Genomic DNA, 27,231 nt, shown 5'->3' on the forward strand with positions numbered 1-27,231 from the left:
TACATCTACACAGTGCAATGCTATGCAGCTGTTAGAAAGGATCAAGTCATGAAATTTGCAGATAAGTGGATCTACATGGAGAGCATCATATTAAGTATAATGAGTCAGAAAGAGAGGGACAGACATAGAAAGATTGCACTCATTTGTGGAATATAAAGAAATAGAATGGGAGACTAATACCCAAGAATAGTAGAGGTGAATACCAGGAGGATTGCTCCACAGCTTGGAAGCGGCCTCACATGCAGGGAGGAAAAGGCAGCTCAGATAGAGAAGGGAACACCAAGTATGGGGTGCTTGGAGGGCCCACTCGAGAGGGAGATGGGTGCTGAAAGTAGACTACAGGCCTAATGATAGCAATTCAATACCTCTCTTGCAAACCACAACACCCATAAGGAGAGACAGCAAAAAAGGGATGCCCTGCCACAGACTTGGGATGGGGTGGGGGGTTGGGGGGGGGGTGGGAGGGATACCGGGATTATTGGTGGTGGAGAATGGGCACTGGTAAAGGGATGGGTACTCGATCATTGCATGACTGAAACGAAAGCACGGAAGTTTGTTAAGTCTGTAACTGTACCCCACGGTGATTCATAAAAAATAAATAAATAAATAATTTTAAAGAACTTTATTTAAACACTGGCTTACAGAGTTGTTATAATACAGCTATTGTGGGCTTGTGGGCTTTTGATGTACTAACACCAATTCCTCCACCAAAGTGACCTGTCCACATTTACTAAACCACCCTCTAAGCCTACCCCCATAGCAGGCATGCAGAAATTTATTTTATATTGATTATTGCAACTAAATGACTACAGGAATTATCAAAAATACTTAGTAAAAGAAAATATGTGAGAATTGTTATATCTCACCACTGGGTTCTTAAAGTCCTGGCCAAAGTATTTACTAAGTATCTTGTTGTTAATTGAGCCTCTGGTGTTATTGTTTTTGTTTGTTGAGTTTAGTTGCCCTTCATGCTATTTTCCCATGTAATTTGCTGTGTTCCTACTAGAATTTCAGTATTGATGAATTTGGAGATGTTGTGCAGCCACATGTGCATTCAGTGGTCCAGAAACTTTAGGATCTTGGTCTGGGCCAATGAGTTGAAAAGACTCTGGGGTTCTCAGCCTGGACACCAAAAGTATCTGAAATTTTTCACTATTTTGTGTCACTGCAGAGTTTTAGTGAGGCAGTAGAGTTGAGCTGTTGGTGTGGCTAGAGTGGCGGGTTGTGGGTGTGGCTGCCTAGCCTCTGCAGGGTGAGGCTTCCATCCCGAGGACACCCTGAAGTTCTTAGTACGGGTGTTGGGGAGCGAGGGGTGAACCAGTGTTTCCACGAATTGTAGTTGCTTGGTTTGTGTCTCCTTGGAGATTTACTCATGAATTGGTAGAGCATGGCCATGTGGGTGAATCAACATCTGATTTTTTATTATTTTATTTTATTTTATTTATTTATTTTTTCTTTCTTTGGGTCACACCCGGCGATGCACAGGGGTTACTCCTGGCTCTGCACTCAGGAATTACCCCTGGCGATGCTCAGGGAACCATATGGGATCCTGGGGATCGAACTCGGGTCGACCGCGTGCAAGGCAAACGCCCTACCCGCTGTGCTATTGCTCCAGCCCCTTTTATTATTTTAACATTAATACGTTTTCCCATACTTTAAAAAAAACTCATGGGGACCCTCTGCGCCTAAAGACTTTGATTCCAGAGATCTAACACATTCAGGCATCCAGCGCAGCATCCGATAGCTGGATCCGCACTGGAACTGCGAACTGGGCTACAACTCTGTACTGCCAGGGGGTGGATTTTTTTCCTCCCCACCCTGTCTTCCTGCACGGAAAGCGGCGGGCTGGCGGCACCCATGTGGCAGACGCCATCTTCTATGACTCCAAACCCAGAGGTATTCGGTTTTTACTTTTGGGGCTCCCAGGAACTCATGGGAAGGGGGCGTAACCGGCACACCCTCGGCCCAGATAAATCCGGAGCCCCTGAGCGTGAATCGGACCCTCTGCGCCTAAAGACTTTGATTCCAGAGACTTCTTACAGCAATGCACTGGGACTGTGAGCTGGGCTATGTAATTTCTGGCAGAATTTTCCCTGGACTTTATACAGAAATCCAAAACCGCATGGACGCTATCTCGTCCGCACGACTTAACATTTATAATTGTCAGCAATGTGAAACAGTTCCTTTTGAACAGGTCTGACTTGGGGGGGAAACTCCAAAAAATAACAGTAAGTTTTTATTGAAATATTGAAGGTTATTAATGTAGCAGCCACCTCTCTGGACTGTGAACTAAGCAAAAGCCCCATGCTGGCCGACTCAGCATGGCATACACCATACTATGAGGCTCGGGAAGGGGGATGAGGGGGAAAAAGAAAAAAAAAAAAGGGAAAAGGAAAAAGAAAAAAAGAGAGAGAGAGAGTTATGTACTTGTGGCAGTGGGGCTACATATCTCTTCATTTCCAGCAATGAAAAACTAATTATCAAATGTAATAGGTCTGTCTCTCTTGGGTGGAAACTCCAACAACTATAGTGAGTTTTGTGTTGAATTATGGAATGTAATCAAGGTAAAGAAAAAATGAAGTGAAATTCATTAGTTATACATTAGGGGATAGGGGGTGGGGGCGGGGGGTATACTGGGGTTTTTGGTGGTGGAATATGGGCACTGGTGAAGGGATGGGTGTTTGAATACTGTATAACTGACATATAAACCTGAGAACTTTGTAACTTTCCACATGGTGATTTAATAAAAAGTTAAAAAAAAATAAAAAAAGAAAAAAGAAAAAAAAACTCATGATAGATTATTTTAAAGGTTTATTTCAAAAGCCAGTTCTTAAAGTCTTTGAACCAATTTTGGCTTCAAATTTTAAAGTAGTTTTACATTGTACATTAACTATGGTTAATATATGTGCAAACCCATCTAATCATCTAGTGAAGAGAAATTTTTCTGAAGGAGATATTAAACTGAATTAGCCAATATTACATTAATGAGATTTTTCTGAAGGCTAAATTAAAATTTAGTCATCACTTGCATTCTCAAAGTACTTGCTAATAAATTTTTATAAAACCAGGTTTAAAAATCACAGAAGAAAAGATAGGGCCTCTACCTTGCTATTGTTGAATAGGAAAATCTCATATTTCCACTTAGAGAAAGTTACTTGAAAAGGTTATTGACTTCTGCTCTAAAGAGCTACAAAAGAAATTGAGGGGCCTTAGTGGTAGTACAGTGGGTAAGCACTCACCTTGCACACAGCAAACCTGGGTTTGATCCCAGCCCCAAAACCAAAAAAATAAAAGAAAAGAAGAAATTGAGAGGATAAGTAGGCATACATGTTCTTCCTTAAATTATGTAATGGGCTTTTTAAATCATGTAGCGCTGTCCCTTTGTTCATCAATTTGCTTGAGCGGGCACCAGTCACGTCTCCATTGTGAGACTTGTTACTGTTTTTGGCATATTGAATACGCTACGGGTAGCTTGCCAGGCTGTGCCATGCAGGCGGGATACTCTCAGTAGCTTTCCGGGCAGTCGGAGAGAGACAGAGGAATCGAATCCAGGTTGGCCACATGCAAGGCAAACGTCCCACCCGCTGTGCTATTGATCCAGCCCAACTCTTAAAATACTAGATAATAAGATGTTAAGCAGTTCGTAGGCAATTTGGACATTGTCTTGCTTTTCTGAGCAAGAAAGGAAGTTAGAATAAACTAAAACTGTCTGGAGAAGTACTACACTCATAATTGTACTTGCACTTCACATTAACTAGATGAGGAAAATACTTTTTACGAAAGGAGTCAACAGATCTGTGTTGTATGTGATAAATGCCTGAAGAAAGTAGGGATGAGAAACAGACAAGCTCAGTGACTTGACTGAAGTCATATACAAAGCTTTCCAGAGCCAGATAGGGAAATCTGTTCCTGAGAAAGTCCTTTTGTTTAGGAATTATAATTACTTGAGCCAGAAAAGTAATGCAAAGGTTAAGGTGATCACCTCATATATAGTTGTAGCCTGACCCTGGTTTGATCACCGTCACTGCCAAGTGTGGCAAACAGGAAAAGGAATTTTAATTACTGAATGATTAATATTTCACCTATGTAATAACCCATGAGGATAAGCTTTGAGTATCCAAGAACTTTCTGTCCCAGGAAAAAATGGCTGTAGTTGTAAAATCTTGTTTTCTACACTTAAGTGATGGGACACTCCAGAGAGTGGAACATGAGATATTTGACTCGTTCCATTAATAGGAGCAAATGTTGCTGTGTGCATTTTTTGCCCACCATGGGAATTTGTGGCCCCCAAGTGCCTTCCTTAAGGAAGCTGCCAATCATTGCAGGAATGCTAAAAGATGCTGCCATATTTGTATAGTCAAAGCTCTAACACAGAAGCTGGCTACTGAGAGAAAATACATTCTGTCCATGGAAGAGGGCTGAGGCTGATTATGAATTTTGGACAGACGTAATACCAGCTCTTAGAAAAAGAAGAGAAGAAATATCTTCAGAAGTTGCCCAGTGATTCCAACTGACAGCATAATGATCTTGGAAGAAACATGTCATTTGAAAATATAGGAGGAAAATGGGGAATTTTTAAAAAATTTTGAGTATAAAAAATCTTACTGGGCCTGGAGCAATAGCACAGCGGGTAGGGCGTTTGTCTTGCATGCAGCTAACCTGGGTTCAATTCCCAGTTTCCCATGTGGTCTCCCAACACCGCCAGGAGTAATTCCTGGGTGCAGAGCCAGGAGTAACCCCTGTGCATCGCTGGGTGTGACCCAAAAAGAAAAAAAATTACCCTAGCACATAACCAGAAAGACAGCATCTGCAAAGACAGTTTAAAGATTTTATAGAGAAAAGTCATATGAAGCAAATGTCTAAAAACATTCAGGTGTGGAATACGGAAGAGGAAGAAAGCTCTAATCAGTAATCTTCTAGTGACTGGAGAGACAGTACAGGAGGTCAGGCACTTGTTTTGCATCCGGCCAACACGGGTTCAAATCCCTGACACCACAGAAGGTCCCCCAGTTATTGCCAACAGTCACCCTGAGTACTTCTGTGTGTGGCACAATCCCCCCACCCCGCACCCCCCCACACACAGACACTGCTTAAAAGTAAAAAAATAATTTCCCAAATAATTTGGCAGAGCCTGTGCACCAATCTGAAACTGAACAAATGCTAAACTCCTGCAGCAAACCAGTTTCCTCTTACCAGCATTTGAAAAGTGCTAGATACAGCAGTGCCTTTCAGAATATTCCTGAGACTTAGTGGGTGTTGGGCATGCTGCCATTTTCCTTCTCCAACTCTCTGGTCTACAGTGTGCTTGTTTGGGTGCTGGAGTGACAGTACAGCAGGGCATTAACCTTGAATGTGGCTGACCTGGCTTCCACCCTGGCCCCCTATGGTCTCTCATGCCCACCAGGAGTCATCCCTGAGAGCAGAACCAGGAATAAGCTCTGAGTACTGCCAGTTGCAGCACAGTAAATAAATAGATAAATAAAATGTGCTCATTTTGGGGAGTAGAGAGATAGTACAGGGATTAAGGCCTTGCCTTGCATGCAGCCAACCCTGGTTCAGTCCTTGGCACTACAGGTCCCCGAATCAGGCTGGAGTGGCCCAGGTAATCCCAAGCAGTGCAGAGCCTAAGCAGCACTGCATTCATACCCTCACATTGAAACGCAGGCCCTGTTGGCCAAGAATGACTGGGAGGGGCCTCAGGCTTCCTGAGCAGTGCTTGGGAGACCCTAACTACACACACACACACACACACACACACACACACACACACACACACACACACACACACACACACACTCAGTTTAGAAAATCAAGAAATTAAAATGATACTTAGGATCCCCCCCCCCCAAAGTTGAATCACCCAGAGGAAACTACTGCTGGAGTTTGATTTAACACTAGGATTATATGGCATATATTTATTATAGTATATCCTCTTTAACCTTCCATGTCACATTTATACCTTTATATTTTTTTAAATTTAGCTCTTAATTATAAAAGTATATAACAACCATAATTCTGAGAAAAGCAAGAGTTCCTACCCATCTGCTAGGATATTTTGTTCGGTTTGATTGTTTTAATTTCAAAGGTGGTCATGGAAATATTTTGTTTTTGGGGGCAGAGTGATAGTGGGTAGACTGCTTGCCTTGCATGCAGCTGACTCAGGTTCAGTCCTCAGCACCACATATGATCCCCTGAGCCCCAGCAGGAGTGATTTCTGATAGTTCCAGTCCTGAGCTCCGCTTAGTGTGACACAAACTCTTTTTAAAAATTAATTTAAATATAAAAGTTTTGTTTTGGTCACCCAATAGGAGAGATAGAACAAAAGGGAATGCCCTGCAACAGAGGTGGGGTGGGAGGGTGGGAGGGATACTGGGAACATTGGTGGAGGTGACTGGGCACTGGTGGAGGGATATAAAATGCAAACATGAAAGTTCATAAGTTTGTAACGGTAACTCAGTGATTCACTAATTAAAAAAAATTAGGATTTAGGCAACATGGTATAATAGTAGTAGCATTTATGCTTTTGATGGGTAAAACTACGTAACCTTCACCAAAATAAAAGTGCTCACTACCCTCCAAAAAAAAAAGTTTTGTTTTGGAGGGGGTTGATTTTGGGGTCACACCAGGACAGAGCTCAGGGGTCACTCCTGGTGCTGCTCAGGGACCGTAAGCAGTACTGGGAATTAAACCAGGACTGACAGTATATAAGCCAAGTGCCTTAACCCCTATACTATCTCCCTGACCCAAGAAATAAGCTTTTTGATTGTTATAGCAGTTTTTGTTAGGAGGAATCTAGTCAGCTGCATATTTATAAGGCATGGATTATGTTCTGAAATATTGCAGGGTTTATGAGCTGATGACTTGCTTCACTACATTAACTGAACTCATTAGTGAAACTGAGTTTTAAGGGCAAGCTTAATTTGTTTTTAAAAATGAGATTTTAAGACATTGAAACATTTAAATGATAGTAGTTCTGGTGATTAATCATTTGGTATTTAAGGAAAAGCTGTAAATATTCTATCTAAATAAAAGCCTTGGGAGTAACTTCTAACTGGTTTATAAAATAAGAAAGAATGCTGCCCAGTTTAGCCCAAAGATTCCCAAGATGTAGTTAAACTTCTATTTTAAAAAATGCAAATATAATTCTAAGGGATTTATATTTCTCCTTATTAAGAGGTTTTGGAGAAATACTTCTTAATGTCAGTATAGGAAAGTTGGAAAAATGACTCAATCTGAAGAATTTAGTGAGGACATTTACCTTTAAAAAATGATAGTTTTGGCTTTGATGTCCTTTAACTTCTCATTCAAGAGAAGATCATAAGTATTTTCCATGTATTATACTCATATCCTAACCCTTGGACTACAGCGTGTTCACAGCAGCAACTTAGTTCAATAGTTTGAATCCTTTGGCTTAGAGACGTCTGTCTTTCTTATCTGTCTTCCTGTTGAGCTTCATACCTCATTTCTCCCGTCTATTAGGCTAAATAATTCCACCCCTACCAATCTTATTTTTAACATTATTCCCCCTTTACTCTTTTCTACAAAATGTTCTAAGTGCATTCCATTCTTCTGCTGGGGTAGTATAAGCTCTCTGCTTTCTTGCTTTCCTTTCAAGTCATCCCTTATCCATTTTTCATGTTCACACTTCCTTCTGATTCAGAACCCATTGCATGATGTACAAACCATCCAATGATAATAGATCTCACTGTTGCAAGCAAAACAAACTACTCACCAAGTCACCTAAATGTCTAAACGTAGGAGCAGTGCATATCCTCTGTGCAGTCCGTGCCGTGTGAGGATGATTTAAACGTCATCTTTAATTTCTCAAGAATCCGCTGGTGCAGAATCACACAGACAACCTGCGGTTGACTGGGCAGGCCAGCCCTGTTTTCACTTGTATCAGGACATAGACTATTTGTTTCTTTACTTCCTCCCCTCCCTTTCCTATGCTGTTACAATGACTGGGGTTTGTGCACATGTCTGGCTGTGGCATCCACGCATTTAGTTACCATGTCTGCTGGGGGGAGTGTACACAGGTTGCAGAGCTTAAACCACACTCAGCCTCGGTGTGCCATGCTAGTTATGCTTTTTCTCTCTCTCTTTCTTTCTTTCTTTCTTTCTTTCTTTCTTTCTTTCTTTCTTTCTTTCTTTCTTTCTTTCTTTCTTTCTTTCTTTCTTCCTTCCTCCCTTTCTTTCTTTTCTCTTCCTTTCTTCCTCTTTTTCTTTCTTTCTCTTTCTTTCTTCCTTTCTCTTTCTTTCTTTCTTTCTTTCTTTCTTTCTTTCTTTCTTTCTTTCTTTCTTTCTTTCTTCCTCCCTTTCTTTTCTCTTCCTTTCTTCCTCTTTTTCTTTCTTTCTCTTTCTTTCTTCCTTTCTTCCTTTCTTTCTCTCTTTCTTTCTTTCTTTCTTTCTTTCTTTCTTTCTTTCTTTCTTTCTTTCTTTCTTTCTTCCTTCCTTCCTTCCTTTATTCCTCCCTTTCTTCCTTTCTTTTCTTTTCCTTTCTTCCTCTCTTCTTTCTCTCTTTCTTTCTCTCTTTCTCTTTCTTTCTTTCTCTCTCTCTTTCTTTCTTTCTTTTTTCCTTCCTTTCTTTCTTTCTCTCTCTCTTCTTTCTCTCTCTCTCTCTTTCTTTCTTTCTTTCTCTCTTTCTCTCTTCTTTCTCTCTCTCTCTTTCTTTCTTTCTTTCTTTCTTTCTTTCTTTCTTTCTTTCTTTCTTTCTTTCTTTCTTTCTTTCTTTCCTTCTTTCCTTCTTTCTTTCTTTCTTTCTTTCTTTCTTTCTTTCTTTCTTTCTTTCTTTCTTTCTTTCTTTCTTTCTTTCTTTCTTTCTTTCTTTCTTTCTTTCTTTCTTTCTTTCTCTTTGTTTTGGATCCACACCAGGCAGTGCTCAGGGTTCATTCCTGGCTCTGCACTCAGAATCACTCCTGGTGGGCTCAGGGGACCATATGGGATGCCAGGAATCACACCCAGGTCAGCTACCACTATCTCTCCAGCCTTGCTAATGTTTCTTTGAGTGTGGTCACACTCATGTAGTTGTGGTGCTCACCAGGGTTACACTTCGGGGCCACAGTCTCTGAACTTTTTGGCTCTCACACAATGGCTGTGGCCCAGCCAGAGACACTTGTGGTACCAGGAATTACAGACAACAGAACACTTTGCATATGCAGGGGCACCAGGGATTGAACTTTCAGCCTTACCCTTTGCTGGACAGCTAATATTAGCATCTGAGCTCTTCCTGGGGTTCCATAACACGGGCAGTTTCCATAGGAATGTTGCACAGTAATCAGAATAAAAAGCCCATATAAATTTTACATGTTCACTTACAGATTTATCCCTCAAATTGAGAACTCCTGAAAACCTTAACTAAAAAAGCATTTTCTGTTATTTGTAGGAATCCAGTCTTGCTAGTCAAATAGGAGGTTCTCATCGAGGACCCCCGAGTTTGCCACCAAGGTAAGTGTGGGAAAACTTAAATTAAGTTAGAACAAAACTAATGACCTGGAGACTGAACTCCTTCTTTTAGTCTTCGAAGCTCAGCATTGTTGACTTTCGGTCTTCTTGTAGAGTTATATTTTCACCCAAGCCACTAGTCTCTAGTCTGTTACTCAACGCATGTTGTAGAAATTCTGTTCTCGCTCCCTATTCTGCTCCCTCTCTCTCCCTCTCCCTCCTCCTGCCGCTCCCTCTCTCCATCTCTGCTTCACCCTCTCCCTGTCTCCCTCTTCCCTACTTCCTCTCTCCTCTCTCCCTTTCTTTTCCTCTTTCCCTCTCTTTCCATCTGCTCCTCTCTTCCTGCTCCCTCTCTTTCATATAAGAAATATGCTTGATTTTTGTCATTTCCACAAAGTCTTCATAGCTCCAAGGAAATCTGTTCTCCAGAGTTTCACAAAGAGTATTTAAACAAAAATCTGTGATGCTATCGGAAGACATTACTATATTGGAAATTATTTTTATCATGGGAATTAATGAAAGCTTTCAAAGTAATAGTTATCTTATCTCATTTTCAGAACCAGATTTTCTTATATTAATCAAAATTGGATTTTTAATAATTCTTATAACATGAATATTAGGGAAGTTATCAAAACACCAATTCTTTTTTCTAATCATGTATAAAATCACATCACCCGACATCTTCGAATCAGGCTTTGGCAAAAGTGCTTGGCGTCTTGAAATAGTCGTGGTGTGTTTAAGGGACAGCAGGGCCTTCGAGAACTCATGATAGTCAATGCTTGTTTGTCTTGAACTAATGAATCTCAGGTGCCAGATTAGAAGAAGCTGAAACATCATGGCATTTCCTCTAATAAAATAGTGTTTGACACTGCAGTCATTTCCACAAAAATAGCATGCCTGCATGTCTCAGTAAATTGTATTCTATGAATAGAAAGCACGTGTGTGTGTGTGTGTGTGTGTGTGTGTAAGAAAAGACAAAACAGAATCTTAATATGAAACACTGACAGACTACATTGACTTTCAGACCTGTAAATGGAAAAGTTGTACCAGCTCGACAGCCTTCGGCCAAGGGGCCTCCTGAGAGACCACCTCCTCCCAAACTTTCTGCAAGCAGAACATCAGCAAAAAAACTGCCTTTCAATCGGTCCTCTTCTGATATGGATCTTCAGAACAAACAAAGTAACTTGGCATCTGGACTCACAAAAACCAAAAGCCAAGTCTTTAAAATTCAAGATCCGGTGCTACCCCCTCGCCCAAAACCAGGACACCCTCTCTACAGAAAATACATGGTAAATATAGCTCTGTGTGTGCGTGCGTGTGTGTGTGTGTGTGTGTGTGCGCACGAGCACATGTTTGTTCTACCACACAAATTGTCCCCTAGCACCTCTAGGATTGAGCGCAGTGAAAATAATAGCCCTTGAGCACTGCCAGGTGTTGCCAAAAATAAATAAATTATTGTGGTAATAGATTTGTCTTCAGCATTTATAGAATCTCTTATTCCTTAGAAAAAGACAGTGAGACAAATGTGGATTTGCCCTGGAACCCTAAGAGAGGAGTGCTTTAGATGAGAGCATGAGAAAACGCAGATCTTTAAAGCAGTTTTCATTATTAGGAGAAATACAAGAAAAAGAAGCAAGGCAGACAGGAATTGTACCCTACTGTCTGGTTTGACCAAATGAAAGTTAAAAAAAAAATGACCCATGTAATCCAAAAGTATAGACTCTACTGATGGAAATAAAGGTCAGACTTTATGGTTTATGTCTCATAATTATCTTACCTACAGACTGTCACTGTCACTGTCATTGTCATCCCGTTGCTCATCAATTTGCTCGAGCGGGCACCAGTAACGTCTCCATTGTAAGACTTGTTGTTACTGTTTTTGGCATATCAGATACGCCACAAGTAGCTTGCCAGGCTCTGCTGTGCAGGCGGGATACTCTCGGTAGCTTGCTGGGCTCTCCAAGAGGGACAGAGGAATTGAACCCGGGTCAGCTAAGTGCAAGGCAAACGACCTACCCGCTGTGCTGTCGCTCCAGCCCACCTACAGACTAAAATAGAAAAATGAATTCTTATTAGGATGGATTTTTTTCTTTCTGTAAAACCTAATGATCCTGATCCATTTGATAGATACCAGTTAGAAGTTATCATAAATAAGTTAACTAAGATATTAATTTTGTTCTTTTCAATCTCATACTGTCACCTTGAACCTCTGTCTCCATTTCCTTCATGTGGAAACAGTTATATAGACTCTTTGGTCAGGTTAATCTAATAAAATTTTAAATCGAAAATGATGAGAGGAGGACTATTTGTACTTTTAAACAATTAAGTGATAGCAGATATTTTAAAAAGCAATCGATAGTCTTATACTGTACATTTCCATCATTATTGTCATTTAAAGCTATTTGAATTTTTAAACCATCCTAAGAGATGTATAATAGACTAATATATTTCCATGTCTTCATGTTTTTTTGATTGATGATATCTTATTTTTTGAGTTTGGGTCACACCAAAAGTATCCAGTGGTACTCAGTATATTCTTGGCTCTGTTCAGATGTGACCCCTTGAGGTTTTGCTTGAGGGGGTGCTACTTGGTGCTGGGGATCTAACTTCGTTGGGTAGTATGCAAGACAAGCATCTTACCTCCTGTACTTACCTATGATCCCAATTCATTTCATTGCTAAGACTAAGGATTATTATTTGTAACAGATTACTTTGAATAATAAAAATAGTTGCTAATATGAATACTTCTTGTGATCCAACATTGTTTAAAATCTTTTATACATGTTGTCACTGTCACTGTCATCCCGTTGCTCATCGATTTGCTCAAGCAGACACCAGTAACGTCTCTCATTGAGAGACTTATTGTTACTGTTTTTGGCATATCCAATACGCACGGGTAGCTTGCCAGGCTCTGCCTCACGGGCTCCATACTCTCGTTAGCTTGCCGGGCTCTCCAAGAGGGGCGGAGGAATCGAACAGGGGTTGGCCGAGTGAAAGGCAAACGCCCGGGCCTGGAGCAATAGCACATCGGGTAGGGCGTTTGCCTTGCACACGGCCAACCCGAGTTCGATTCCCAGCATCCCATATGGTCCCCTGAGCACCGCCAGGAGTAATTCCTGAGTGCAGAGCCAGGAGTAACCCCTGTGCATTGCCAGGTGTGATCCAAAAAGCAAAAAAAAAAAAAAAAAAAGGAAAGAAAAAAAAGAAAGGTGAACGCCCAACCGCTGTGCTATCACTCCAGCCCAAGTAATTTATACTTCACATCAACCCTGTGAGGTAGATGCTAGTACTACCTATGCTCTGCAGATGAAGAGGAAAAGATCAGTTAAGGGGGCGTAGAGATAGTACAACAGGTAAGGCACCCACCTTCATGCGGCCACCCAGGGTTCAACCCCTAGCACCACATATGGTGTCCCAAGCTCTTCCAGGAGTGGTCCCTGAGCATAGAACTAGGAGTAAGCCCTGAGCACAGACAGGTGTGGCCAAAAAAAAAAAAAAAAATGGAGAGAGTCAGAGGAAGAAATTAAATAATTGATTCAGGCTTACAAAATGAATTAATGGTGGAGCTAAATTTTGAACACAGAACCATTGAATCTGAACCATGTTCTTAATCATTATGTCTTCTTTAAAGATAGTGTTATAGTTGCTAAGTCTCTACCTGCTTTGACCATTCCATGTTAAGAGCCTTATTTAGATGGAGCCAGTTTTATCCAGAGCTGTATGTCAGTAGAGCATTTGAAAAAATGGATACAGGGTGATGGTGCAGCAGGTTTGTTGCTTGCCTTGCACGTGACTGACCCCAGTTCGATCTGAAGCACTACATATGGTCCCCCGAGCTCACCAGGAGTGATTCCTGAGTGTAGAGCCAGGAGTGGGCCCTGAGTACCACTGGATGTACCCTACTGCCCCCCTACCCCCTCACCCCCCAAAAAACTAGAAAAGAAAAACTAACAGGTAGATTGAAAATGATGTATCAGTGTGGTATGTCACATCATGAAATAATTTTGTAAATTACCTTATGGCTAACCTACCCTTAAATTGCTAGCCAGGAATATGGGTATGTTGGGGGAACTAAGACTTTACAGAGATGCTGGTAGGGGTAGGTGGCACTACCCAACCCAGACTGAAATGGCCACCGCCTTTGTACTCTACATCTTGGCTCCTGAGTTATGGATGGACCACACAGTCTTCCCTTTCCTTGTTGGAAATTATTTCCTTGTGTAATCACATTCCAAGGTAGAAGTTTTATATCATGAGGCTCATTCAGCAGCCAACCTTTGTCAAAGCAGGGAACGGTCCTGGTAGGGAGAAAAGTTAAAGGTCAAAGCCTTTCTAAGAATAGACTGAGCTGAGTGGCTGGGACAGGCAGTGAGTTGGATTTAAGCAGACACTCAGTATCAGAGACTCTGGCAGAAGACGAGATTCAAGGCAAAGCTGCCAGCCAGGCTCTGCAGAGGAGGACCAAGTCTCCCCTTGGCCTCAGGAGGTAGCCACTGAGCACCGTGCATTAGACATGCCGTGACAGGCTGTGAGGTCACCCAGATAGGGTGACCCTGGTCTATAGAATAGAACTTCCTGGTTGAGGCGGTTAAAGATGACAGCCAAAATATGACTTCATGGTCCTGTAGTCACAACTCCACACCAGCAAGAACGCTTTATATCCATAAGCAATCAATGGCAGACCTGGCCAGAGGAATAATACATACAAGACACTTATTGTGCACATAGCTAGCACCTATTTGGACTAAGTAAGGAATAAACCAGGAGTAAGCCCCGAACACTGCCAGATGTGCCCCACACCTAAAAACAAAATTTTTAAACATGAATGCCAACTCCCGTATGGTCAGCAATTTATGAGGAGGCTCTATGATTGTGAATGATTCTTTCATTGCTTTTATGTTTAAGCTCTCTGTGCCTCGTGGGATTGCCAATGAAGACGTCTCACAAAACTCTGGAGAAGTCTCTTGTAAGGTAAACCAAGCTCTTTCTTTACAAACTAATGCTTTAAAAATAAAAACACTGGGGGGCTAGAGAGATAGCACAGTGGGTAGGGCATTTGCCTTGCCCACGGCCAACCCAGGTTCAATTCCCAGCACCTCATATGCTCATTACTCCTGCTCATATGCTCATTACTCCTGAGCACCACCAGGAGTAATTCCTGAGTGCAAAGCTATTAGTAATCCCTGAGCATTGCCGGGTGTGACCCAAAAAAGCAAAAAAAAATAATTAAAAAATGAATAAAAACACTGGCCTCAAAAGTAGTAAAAACTGCTTCATACATTATTAAGTGCTTTAGGCTCCAAAGATTAAAATGTGGGGAAAAGTAATAATATTTTATTAAACAATATTTGCTTCAGACAGTGGTATTAAACTTTCCAGGGGGATATTCTTGTGATGCTGAAACTTGCAGGAAATAATTATTTGGAATGCTGAAAGGGAGAGATGCTGACTAAATTTAGCAGACTCGGATTAGGACTATCACCTTACTTGGTGAATGTCTTTGAAGCAGACCAAATGGAAAGAATTCATGTTGTACAACCCTCATTATATACATAAAGTCCACTTTATATAAAGATATTTTGATTATATCTTATTCATATATTTTTATTAGCATTTGTTTTGATGAAAATAAAAATTATAGTAGCATTTATTCCATTTTAAGAATAAGTTTTTTGGGCTGGAGTGACAGCACAGCGGTTAAGGCGTTTGCCTTGCACACAGCTGATACTGGTTCGATTCCCAGCATCCCATATGGTCCCCTGAGCACCGCCAGGAGTAATTCCTGAGTGCAGAGCCAGAAGTAACCCCTGTGCATTGCCAGGTGTGACCCAAAAAGAAAAAAATGAAAAGAATAAATTACTTTCAAAAGTTACTACTGCCATATTAATCACTTTGCTACACAAGTGACTACCATGTGTTCTTACTTCTTCATATCGTGATGATTTAGAGCAAACCAGAGCACTCAGCCATTAATTTTCAACTCTGAGAACTGTTTATTTTTTGAATAATGTAAACATGTTTATCACACTGCCAGAGATTAGTATCCCAGCAGAATAGGTAATTATGTCAAAGGGAGCCCTATAACTGCTACGTCTGAAATTTAAAAAGCTGCTCCCTTAAGGATTTAAGCTTAGAGTATTATTTTTCTGATCTTAGCTCATCAAATAATGAAATTAAATATCCCACAACCTGATGTCACAATTTAGCTTGAGTCACTTGTGGAGAAAGACAGAATACAGTGGCTATTGTAGGTCATCAGCGAGAAGAATGTTGTAGAACAATTTAGAAGTATATTCTTAAAGTACCTTCTTAAATTACCTAAATTTTCACTCTCTGATAGTTAACGTGGCAAATAGAAAAAGTAACATCCATCATTTAACTCAAGTAAAGCCTTTGGTTTGTCGGACATACAACTGTTCTTAATTTAGACCTTTATTTTCACAAGGCTGTTTATCTTTTGTAATTTATTAAGAAACTAAGAATTTGTGGGGCCGGAGCAATAGTACACCAAGTAGGGCATTTACCATGCATGCAGCTGACCCAGGTTCGATCCCCAATACCCTATATTATCCCCTGAGTGCAGTCAGGAGTAAGCCCTAAACACTGCTGGGTCACTGTCACTGTCACTGTCATTCTGTTGCTCATCGATTTGTTCGAGCGGGCACCAGTAACGTCTCTCATTGTGAGACTTATTGTTACTGTTTTTGGCATATCCAGTACGCCACAGGTAGCTTGCCAGGCTCTGCCGTTCGGGCGCGATACTCTCGGTAGCTTGCCGGCCTCTCCGAGAGGGGCGAAGGAATCGAACACAGGTCAGCCGCGTGAAAGGCGAACACCCTACCGCTGTGCTATCGCTCCAGCCAGCTAAACACCGCTGGGTGTGGTTCAAAAACAAAACAAACCAAAAAAGCTTAAAAGTTATATTTTGGAAAGCAAAGAAGATCTGCATTAACCCAGTTGTAGCTGAAAGACAAAATTCTGATTGTATTCTATGTGGGGGAAAAGTTATTCTATTACTCATTTTATCTTTGTATCTATTAACAGCCTTTCCTCCTCAGAACATTCTGAATGGTAACAGTGAAAATTATACTGCCAAAAAACCTTTTCTTGATTGAAAAATAGAAACTAAATATATACATATATATAAATATATATACATATATATATATAAGTTGCTCTTTTTTTTATTGGTTATTTTTTTTAATTGAATCACCATGAGATACAGTTACAAAGCTTTCATGTTTGAGTTTCTGTCATACAATGATCAAACACCCACCCCTCCACCAGTGCACATTTTCCACCACCAATGTCCTCAGTATCCCCGCTCAATCTCACCCCTTCCCCTTCCTCTGTGGCAGACAATTTCCCCCAGACTCTCTCTCTATGTTTGGGCATTATGGTTTGCAATACAGATACTGAGAGGCTGTCAAGTTTGGTCCTTTATCTACTTTCAGCATACATCTCCCATCCCAAACAATCCCTTCAACCATCATTACTGAGTGTTCCCGTTTCTATTTCAACTGCCTTCTCCCCTAGCTCATGAGGCAGGCTACCATAAGTTGCTCTTTTTTGACTATCTAAAGTACTTTTTACTTTAAATAGTACATAATACATAGTGAGTTTTTTGTTGAAATATTGAATGTAATCAAAGTAAAGAGAAAGTAAAAAATTTATCAGCTACACAGGCGGGGTGGGGGGTGGGGAGCTGGGGGAAGATATACTGTGATTCTTGGTGGTGGAATATGTGCACTGGTGAAGGGATGGGTGTTCGAGCATTGTATAACTGAAACTTAAACCTGAAAGCTTTGTAACTTTCCACATGGTGAATCAATTAAAAAAAATTTAAAATAAATAGTAGATAACTCACTGTTTACCATAGAGGTGCAGATTGTTGATCTCCAAACACCTAGCTCTGATGATGTGAAATAAAGACTCCTTCCTACTTCGAGGTTTCTGGTAAAGCATTACATTTTTTAGAAAAGAAAACTTGCTTATTTTAAAGCTTAATTTTAAAGATAAAAGTTCTAAAAAAAAATGTTATATTTTCAGCTACTTCACTCAGAAAATATTGAGTCTTATCAGTTTTGTTTGAGTCTGTCACCTTGGGAAATTAAGAGATTATTACCCAGTTGAGACCATAGATTGGGTTTTAGGAAGCTAGATTTTTATTTCCTTTCGTTGCTTTGGGGATTTAACTTTTTTGTGTGTGGTTACCCTTCTGAGAAGTACTCTGGGGGTTTCAGGACCACTCTCAAGTGATACTTGGGGTGACTGTGGTGCCTGGATAGTGTCCAGTGGTGTTGGAGGCTAAACCATAGATCAAACATGTCAGGCGTGTACTCCAGCCTTTGAGTTATCTCCTGAACCCCTGTTGCCTTTTGTAGCACTATAGCCTGTCATCCCGTTGTTCATTGATTTGCTCGAGCGGGCACCAGTAACGTCTCCATTGTGAGACTTGTTACTGTTTTTGGCATATTGAATACACCACGGGTAGCTTGCCAGGCTCTGACTTGTGGATGGGATACTCTCGGTAGCTTACTGGGCTCTCTGAGAGGGACGGAGGAGTCGAACCCGGGTCAGCCACATGCAAGGCAAATGCCCTACCCGCTGTGCTATCACTCCAGCCCTTTTGTAGATGTATGAAATGGATACAGTAATTCCACACATATTTATTTCTAGAATTGGTTTAATATATAATTCCATTTATTTAAAATTCCAGCACAGAGAAGTCTGAAGTTAGTGTTGACTTAGACTGGGAGGGTGAGTGGGTTAGGGGGTTTCTTTTGGGGGTGATATAAACTGAGGTTGTGGTGATATTTGCACAATTCTGTAACTATACAAAAACCACCTTAAGTGGTTGAATTTTATGATTTGTGAATTCTGTCTCAAAAACACTTTAAAAATTAAATGAGCTAATTATCGCATATATCTTATAGTGAGTAATGCATAGTGCACAAAGAATATTAGCTATTCTTATTACTCATTTCTATTGGCAATTATAGTCTTATTAGAAAGAGCTTTGAACTGTAGTAGGTTTCCTAATAGTGTGATCTGATTTGTGCTGACCTCTTGTGGCCAATCGTTTTGGCTGTTTCTCTGTCCTCTATCTTCCGGGCCAGGTTGAGAGCTTCCTGACAGCAGAGACAGGAAACTGATTGAGAGGCCAAGTTGTGAAGTCATCTCTTCTACCCTCCCTTAGGTCGTTCTGAGATAGCTGGCCAATTCTCCTTATTTCGTTTTTTTCCCTTAGTGGATAGCCATCTAGTCTAACATAATTTAGTGAATTCTTATTCTTCCCCGCCCCCCCCCAAGAGGAAATGACACCTTTGTATATAGAAATAAACTGTGTAAATAAATTTTAAGTCCCTCCAGACTAAAAACATCTTCTAATTCTTTACTACATTGCCTGAAGTTTCCATACTGATCATTACTTTATGAAGAAGCACTAAGTCTCTAAGGAAATGTCCGTGTTATTTGGTGGGCTAGTACAGTGAGCTGACATTAGCCACCGCTATCTTGAACTACACTGGCATTCCAGTTAACCTAACCTGAGATAATGCAACATGCCTCTGAAGGTGCATTTTGGTGGAAAGATCAAATTAGATTCAGAAGAGATCACAGTAAAGGTGCTAAGGATTATTGCAAGCTTCACCTGTAGAACTCTTGGTTTAATCCCAGGCACAGAAAAAAAATTTGAATAAAAATAAAAATAATCAGTGCTTATTAATTAGTAAAGTTCAGTCCTTAACACTAGCCAATCTAGACAGTTGGCTCAACGGATAGGGAATATTGAATGTTCTTTGCTAATTTACTTGGAATTGCTGTTAAATAAACCATTCAGATTAAATAGAAAATCCGGGCCAGGCATGGGTGGTAACATTGGCTTTCAAATTAGAGAAAGCATTCATTTAAGTGGTAATAAGTGAAATGGATTTTCCTTTTTGTGAATTACACGTCTGTGGAAGTCATTAGCTCTTTTCATTATGAGCAGCAAGAGCGCATACTGCACATTGCAGAGCTCTCTCCTTTTTCCGTTTCAGTGAAGATAAGACAAAAGTTTTTGATTTGAGGGCCACACCCTGGGAGCCCTGACTGTGCTCAGGGCTTACTCCTGGCTCTGTGTTCAGGGGTCACTCCCAGCAGAGCTCCAGAGACCATTTGTGGTGCTGGGAATTCATTGTGGGTTGTTGCGTGTAAGGTGTAAGGCAAGCACCCTACCCGTTGATCCTTCTCTCCAGCTCCTTAATACTCTATTTTTAAGGTTTAGTCCTGATCATAATTGAGGGTAAAAGCTACCCCATGAAATTTTTGTGTTTGTGTTTTTTCAGTAATTTTTATTGCAACTGAAAGGCACTGAAGTTCTGGCATGTCTTGGGGAGAATGTGATTTACAGTAAATCGTCTTTGGGAATATGATTACATAGGGAAAATAGGAGACTGTGTGGGTGCCTGCAAGCAACACCATCGGAGTGAGCAGGAATTTGACTGCTCACTCCTAACTTCCCTTTAGGTAACACAAATCAAAGCTTCAACTCACTTTATTTTTCCTTAATGGGACTCCCTTTCTACTCACAATATTGGCACTCTCACAGGGAAAATACAGGGAGAAAGGGATTTGGAAAGATTACTATTATTACAGTAAATGAATTTGCCTTTGTAAGTCTGTTCGCCCACAAAGGTCAGAAAACCCTAAACCTTAATACTAGACCGTCTTCTGACTGCTTTGTCACTGTTTCTTTTCTCTTAAGTCAAAAACAAAACTCAAATGTTACAGCACCAGAGAATTTCCTGTTTAAATTTTTTTTCTTACAGTTTAAAAGTTGTTGGGATGGGGATGCTTGAATTCATAGTTATTTCGGCCCTTCCTTGGCAAGGACACATATCTTCTTAATGGTAATGATTCCATTGTTTGACTCAACTGTATGGTGTGCAACTTGTACTCTTAATTGTGTCAAGAGGATTATAATAAGGAAAAAATAATTGGTCTGAGGATGAACAATAAACCAGCATCTATCTTGCACACTTCATTCACTGCCTTGTTTTCCCCCTAAGGATTCAAGCTACACTCAGAAGCCTGCTGGCTGTAGTGCTCCTCACGCTATGGTTCTCCATGATTTTGCAGCAGGTAAGGATGTGTTAGTAAAGTGGGAGAGCAGGTGATCTCCCATCATCTGTGCCAGCTGAGTCTGGGCTGGATAGTCACCAAGCCATCAGCCTCACCTCTGGGAAGAGTAGATTGAACTCTGCCATTCTGGAGAGGCTGGCTTCCTGTGCCTTTCAAACAGAAAGGGGAAGAGAGGGAGAACAACAGGAAGAGAAGAGACCGAGAGAGTGAGAGATGAGAAAAGACTTTCCCTTCCAGATGAGCAAGTAACAAATGAGTAATTTATTATTTGCTTAACTCTTTCCAAACCATTCAACTATTACTTATGAGACATAGAATAAAGTTTTTGTAGTCAACTGTTCTGTGTGCCAGGATCAAAATAAAATAATCTTTGGATTTCTTTATCACTCTTTTTACATACTTGGTAGGTTGATTTTTATTTTAGTGAGGGTAAAGTTACTTGTTAAAGAGCTATAGTACTCCCTTAGTTAATATTTTGAGATTGAAAATTTTAAGAATAAAACTATTTTCTTCTATCTGTGATACCCTCTCATTGTTTCATATATATTTAGCAAAGGGTTTCCAGTGAAACAGTAGGAATCATTGGCCTAGTTTTTTTTTTTAATTTTTTTTTGGCCTAGTTTTTTTTTACCATTTCTCATAAATCAATGCATAGTAAATATATATAATTTGGTCTTAAAAGAGGAATCCCATAAAAGCAATATCCTCTAAAAGTCAATTAGATTGTATGATCTATTCTCAACATTCATAGAATATACTGCCTCAATGGACAGAACTGAATACTATTTTGCACTCTGTTTTAATCAAATCTGCCACCATAATAATGCATCATACATAATTATGATTTCATGTTACAGAGCAAGTTGATGATTTGAATCTCACTTCTGGAGAAATTGTTTATCTTTTGGAAAAAATAGATGCAGATTGGTATAAAGGGAAATGTCGAAACCAGACTGGTGTGTTTCCTGCCAACTATGTCAAAGTAATTGTAAGTAGGCCTGTTGTTTCCTTTGCATATGTTCACATGTCTCTGTGCTACTTGCAAGCTAACTGAAAGCCTGGACTCTTGACTTCTATCTAGTTCTCTTTCTTGAATACTTGGTGTTTGGAAAACTAAAAAATGAAGTTTAAGGTCAGAGAAATAGTTCAATGGGTAAGGCAATCTAGCATCCCTTATGGTCCCCCAAGCCCACCAGGAGTGATTTCTGAGTGCAGATCCAGGAGTAACTCCTGAGCACTGCTAGGTGTAGCCCCAATACAAACCAAAATTGAAGACTTGCTCAGCTGGATATTGGTAAATTATTATAATATTATGGGGTATTAGAAATTAATGTTTTGATTCTTTCTGAAATCCTAAAGTGCAAATTTTATACATCAGCTGCGAGTCAAATAATTTTGGCGGATGGGTAAGTACTTAAGGATAACCTTTAATTCTTTTAAAAGTTTTTTCTAAGGGACCAGAGAGATTTACAGTGGTTAAGGCACTTGCATTGCATGAAGCTTATCATAATTCAGTCCCCTACACCACATGGTCCCTAAACATAGCCAGGCATAGCCCTGGAGACCCCCAGCACCATCTGGGATTATCCCCAAGCGCCACTCTTGCACTGAAGCACTGACCAGTTGCATCTCTGAAGCACCACCAAAAATAAATAAAAGTAAAAATTTTTGTTAATAAGAATTAAGCAATACTAGATTGCCCTAAAGGAATATTTTCCCAGTAATGGTACCATTTCTTCTTGGGATACATTTTTTTTTGCATGCAGTTCATTATTTTTTTTTCTTTTATCGTTTCCATTTTATAAATGCCTTAATAGAACTAAATTTATCTCTTTCTCCTCTGTACATATTTGTAGCTAAGGTAAAAACCATTGAGTTGTGCATGTTAAGTTGAATAAAATGTATGGTATGTAAATGTTAGCTCAAGAAGGTTATAATTTTTTTATTCCCGTTGTTCATCGATTTGCTCGAGCAGGCACCAGTAACGTCTCCATTGTGAGACTTGTTACTGTTTTTGGCATATTGAATACACCACGGGTAGCTTGCTAGAATCTGCCATGTGGGTGAGAGACTCTCGTAGCTTGCCCGGGCTCTCCAAGAGGGGCAGAGGAATCGAACCCAGGTCGGCAGCATGCAAGGCAAATATCCTACCAGCTGTGCTATAGCTTCAGCCCATATTATTAATTATATTAAAGGATTAAAGTTTTCCACTTTCTCTCAGCCTAACTTGTGAGAACAGACCATTTTGAATACAAAACCATATGGTTGTTAAACACAGGGTTAAAATCAGAGTGTCATATGAACATTTCTGTTAGTAGGAAGAGTGTGACCTGGTTTTTAAGATAAGTAAATGGTACTGGAAAATGGCAATATAATAGCTTATATAGATGAGTGCTAACAGCTTATTTAGAACTGGGAGGGAATATAAGTGATTTTTCATTACATCAGAAATTTCAGGAAAAAAAATAGAACAGAGAAACTGTCTTTTTTCAAATATGAGTTTCACTGTATCACGATATCACTGTTATCCCGTTGTTTGTCAGTTTACTTAAGTGGGCACCAGTAATGTCTCTATTACACTCAGCCCTGAGATTTTAGCAGCTTCTCCTTACTCGTCTTTCCCAATGATTGGAGGCTCTTTCAGAGTCAGGAGAACGAGATCTATCATTACTGTTTTTGGCATATCGAATATGCCACAGGTAGCTTGCCAGGCTCTGCCATGTGGGCGGGATACTCTCGGTAGCCTTCTGTGCTCTCCGAGATGTATGTATACATTTTTTACTATATTTTGGATATGATTACGCCATGGGGAGCTTGCAAGGCTCTCCCATGCAGGCAGTAAATTCTTGGCAGCTTGTCAGGTTCTCTAAGGAGAACAAGGCTATTAGGCTTCCAGGAACTTGTTCTTATAGTCTCTGGATGTTGGCCGTTGGTGGGATTACACGGCGCCAGGGGCAGTTTGTGGGTGTGGCTGCCAAGCTACTGGAAAATGGGGGATCTGGGTGGAAAAGGCCCAGTCCCAATCCGAGCAGGCTTGGAGATCTCAGCCCTGGGTCCCTAAATATGAGTTTAGGTCTCTTAAATTATAAAATGTGGGTCTTAAAAATTGTCCTGTATATGTCTGTGTGCACGCGTGAGTGTGTGTTTTCTGATTTTCTGGGCGAACTCCAACTGTATTTTCCAAATTAATATTAAGAATAATGTTAGTTTCCCCAAGAACTGTAGAAATAAGTACCAGGAGGTTGACTCCATGGCTTCGAGGCTGGCCTCACGTTCCGGGGAAAGGTCAACTCAGAGAAGCGATCACCAACTACATTGTAGTCGAAGGCCATGTGGGGGAAGGGAGTTGCGGGCTGAATGAGGGCTAGAGACTGAGCACAGCGGCCACTCAACACCTTTATTGCAAACCACAACAGCTAATTAGAGAGAGAAAACAGAAGGGAATGCCTTGCCACAGTGGCAGGGTGGGGTGGGGGGGAGATGGGATTGGGGAGGGTGGGAGGGACACTGGGTTTACGGGTGGTGGAGAATGGGCACTGGTGAAGGGATGGGTTCCCAAACTTTGTATGAGGGAAGTATAAGCACAAAAGTGTATAAATCTGTAACTGTACCCTCACGGTGATTCTCTAATTAAAAATAAAAATAAAAAAAAAAAGAATAATGTTAGTTTTAGCACTCTTCCTCATTTTTCTTCTGCCCACTGAAGCAGTACTTTAAAAAGCACAATTACTACACCAGAATTAATCATGCTAATCTGCCACATTATTGCCGTAAGAGTTATTTTTAAGCCTAGAAGTTAAAAAAATTTTTGGAACTTCAAACTTTTGGAATTCATCAAAAAGGGTGCTGATTTATTAAGTATAGACTTTATAGCCTTGAGTTCTTTCCATACTTAATGATTATGGTCAAATATGTTATCATAGCCCTGCTCTACTGAGCTGTGTAAATGAAATATTATATAAAGTACTTATAACTTAGTAGTTACTCACTGAGTACTAATTCCTTTCATCCTTTTAACATTGTAAGAGAAAAAAAAATGTTGCAGAATTATGGAAATGAGAAAATCCAGAAGCTTAATTCAAATGTTTTATTTAGGAAGGGATGAGGAGAAAGGGAAATACAAAAAAAGTGTCTTTTTTTAAAAAAGTGTCTTATTTGGGGGGGGTCAAGAAAGTATAGTTTTCTACCAGCACTTTTTGTTTGTTTGGGCCACACCTAGTAATGCCAGAGATCACTCCTGGCAGGGCTTTGGAGGGCCATGTGGGAGCTGAGGATCGTCCCTGGGGCTGCTGTGTGCAAGGCAAGTACAGCAAGCCCTGCCTACTGTGCTTCCACCCAGCTGCTTTTCCAACACTTCGAGTAGTTACTGCAACGCGTGAACACCTGTTGAGAGTTTCCTTTACTCCTTCTCATCGGAAGTTTTCAACTTCAAGAACATGGGGTAGAGAAAACTAACTCAGGGAGAAGGATACTAATGTGCCAATTCCAGAAGGATTGATTGGCCAGGAGGACTGGTCCACTGTTGGAAGCTTGCCACTAGTCAGCCGGGGGTGAGGGGTGGGGACGGGGAGAAGTGATGAGTGCAGTTAGGATAGAGAAGGGACCACTAAGACAATGATAGTTGGAAGCGATTGCTATGGACAAGAACTGAATACTGAAAGTTCGTAAAGGGATATACATGATAACCTTTTGATACCTGTATTGCAAACCATAGTGCCCAAAGGGGGAGGAGGGCAGGGAAGAGCGGGGGCGGGAGGTGTCTGCCATAGAGGAATGGGGCTTGGGGGCAGGTATGACGGGAGAGAAACTGGGAACATTGGTGGTGGGAAATGTACACTGGTGAAGGGAGAGGTGTTGGAACACTATACTGAAACCCAGCCATAAACAAGTTTGTGACTGCATACCTCACAGTGATTCAGTAAAAAAATAGATGAATGATTCGCTATTCAGGAAAGTTTTGCTACAATTTATACTTGGTTCTGCGAGCCAAATTTTTATTTGGGGGAGGCAGCAGGGAGTGGGTTTAGTCAAACCTAGTTGTGTTACTCCTAGCTCTGTGCTCAGGGATCATGCCTGGTAGTGTTCCAGGGATCATATGTGGTCCAGGAAGTTGAACTGGGTCAGCCACATGAAAGGCAAGCCCCTTATCCACTATACTATCTTCACTGGCCCCAAATTCTGAATTTCTTACCTTTTACACCTATGATAGCACTTGATCAGTGTGACATCTAGCTAAACTAGCTCAGTTCAATCAGTGTTTCCCAAATTTATTTAACCTTAATTTTTTTTACTAAAATCTGAAAAATAATCAGTTGTTGCCTTGATTTTGTCTTTGATAGATTGATGTTCCAGAAAAAGGAAACAGAAAAAGAGAAAGAGAATCAGTTTCATCTCATTGTGTTAAGTAAGTTTTGTTCTTTTATACTAAGTACAAAGGAGATAACATATCATAAAGAATTATCAGATAATTTTCAGACATGATTTTTCAGATTCTCGGTGTGTCTTTATAATTATGAGAGAAACTTCATTTTGTTTGCTTGTTTGTTTGTTTGGTTTTGGTTTGGGGCCAAGGCTTACTCCTGACTCTGCACTCAAGGATCACTTCTGGCGGGCTCGTGGGACTGTATGGGGTGTCCAGGATACAAGGCAAACACCTAACCAGCGTACTATCACTCTGGCCTTCTTTCGTTCTTTAAAAGCTGCACTGGGGACCAGACAGATATTATAGGTGTTAAAGACACTTGTCTTGCACACGTCAGACTCTGGTTTGATTCCCAGCACCACGTATGGTTCCATGAGCAGCACCAGAAGTGATCCCTGATCACATAAATAGGAGTAAGCCCTGTGTACCATCAAATGTGGCCCCCAAATCCAAAATAGAAAAAGCTCTAGTGAATTAAAATTTAGGTGAAAATTTGACGTCTGACAGAAGGTGATATGGTGACTGTGACATCTGTGTGTGTAGATAGAGCCTACCCCGCTGCGTCCCTCAGTGAAGCCTTCCCTGGAAGCAGAGAGGGCTGCATCATCCCCTGCATTTTATTTTGGCCTTGTAGTGTTGATCTACCAACAAATTTCAAGGGTCAGATTTTTTTTTTTCTTTTTGGGTCACACCCGGCGATGCACAGGGGTCACTCCTGGCTCTGCACTCAGGAATCACCCCTGGCGGTGCTCAGGAGACCATATGGGATGCTGGGATTCGAACCCGGGTCGGCCGCGTGCAAGGCAAACGCCCTACCCGCTGTGCTATCGCTCCAGCCCCAGGGTCAGATATTTTTGACACACAAGATAGTTGAACCTCAAAGAAATGTGAACCCTACAAAAACTGCTGGATATTTTATATTGCTTTGCTTTTAGGAGGAAAGATAAGTAAAGGCATGTTGGGGTCTCTCCCCAGTCCTCTCTCGAGCAGGTCTCCATGACCTGCAAAGGGGCTGTCACACAGAGGCCTGAGGGCCAAGCCAAGCTACCCTCCCTGTAAAGAGAGGGGCCCGGGGAAAAGAGCTTATACCTATGCAGCTGCCTCCACAACCTCGGAATGGGCACACGAGCACAGCGGGTGTCCTGTTAAGCAGTACCCACTTTATTAGACAATCAGCATAACTTACATAGGCTGGGCATACAGGGGGAGAAATGCAAACATACTCACAGTGGTCAGAACAAACA

The 27,231-nt window shown here is 40.9% G+C and overlaps 1 protein-coding gene across 4 annotated transcripts in view; it reads left to right on the plus strand.

The window, feature by feature from the left end:
• Positions 1 to 27,231, plus strand: part of SH3D19 (SH3 domain containing 19) — a 199,949-nt gene that overhangs the window by 152,878 nt on the left and 19,840 nt on the right. For all 4 annotated transcript variants that reach the window (XM_055144849.1, XM_055144850.1, XM_055144851.1 and 1 more), the window contains 6 exons: positions 9,383 to 9,444; positions 10,466 to 10,730; positions 14,347 to 14,412; positions 20,493 to 20,565; positions 21,423 to 21,553; positions 25,905 to 25,969. In XM_055144849.1, coding sequence (XP_055000824.1) covers positions 9,383 to 9,444; positions 10,466 to 10,730; positions 14,347 to 14,412; positions 20,493 to 20,565; positions 21,423 to 21,553; positions 25,905 to 25,969 — 662 coding nt within the window. The remainder of the gene's footprint in view (positions 1 to 9,382; positions 9,445 to 10,465; positions 10,731 to 14,346; positions 14,413 to 20,492; positions 20,566 to 21,422; positions 21,554 to 25,904; positions 25,970 to 27,231) is intronic.

This window comes from Sorex araneus, chromosome 7 (genome assembly GCF_027595985.1).
Source record: "Sorex araneus isolate mSorAra2 chromosome 7, mSorAra2.pri, whole genome shotgun sequence".
NCBI classification, from domain to species: domain Eukaryota; kingdom Metazoa; phylum Chordata; class Mammalia; order Eulipotyphla; family Soricidae; genus Sorex; species Sorex araneus.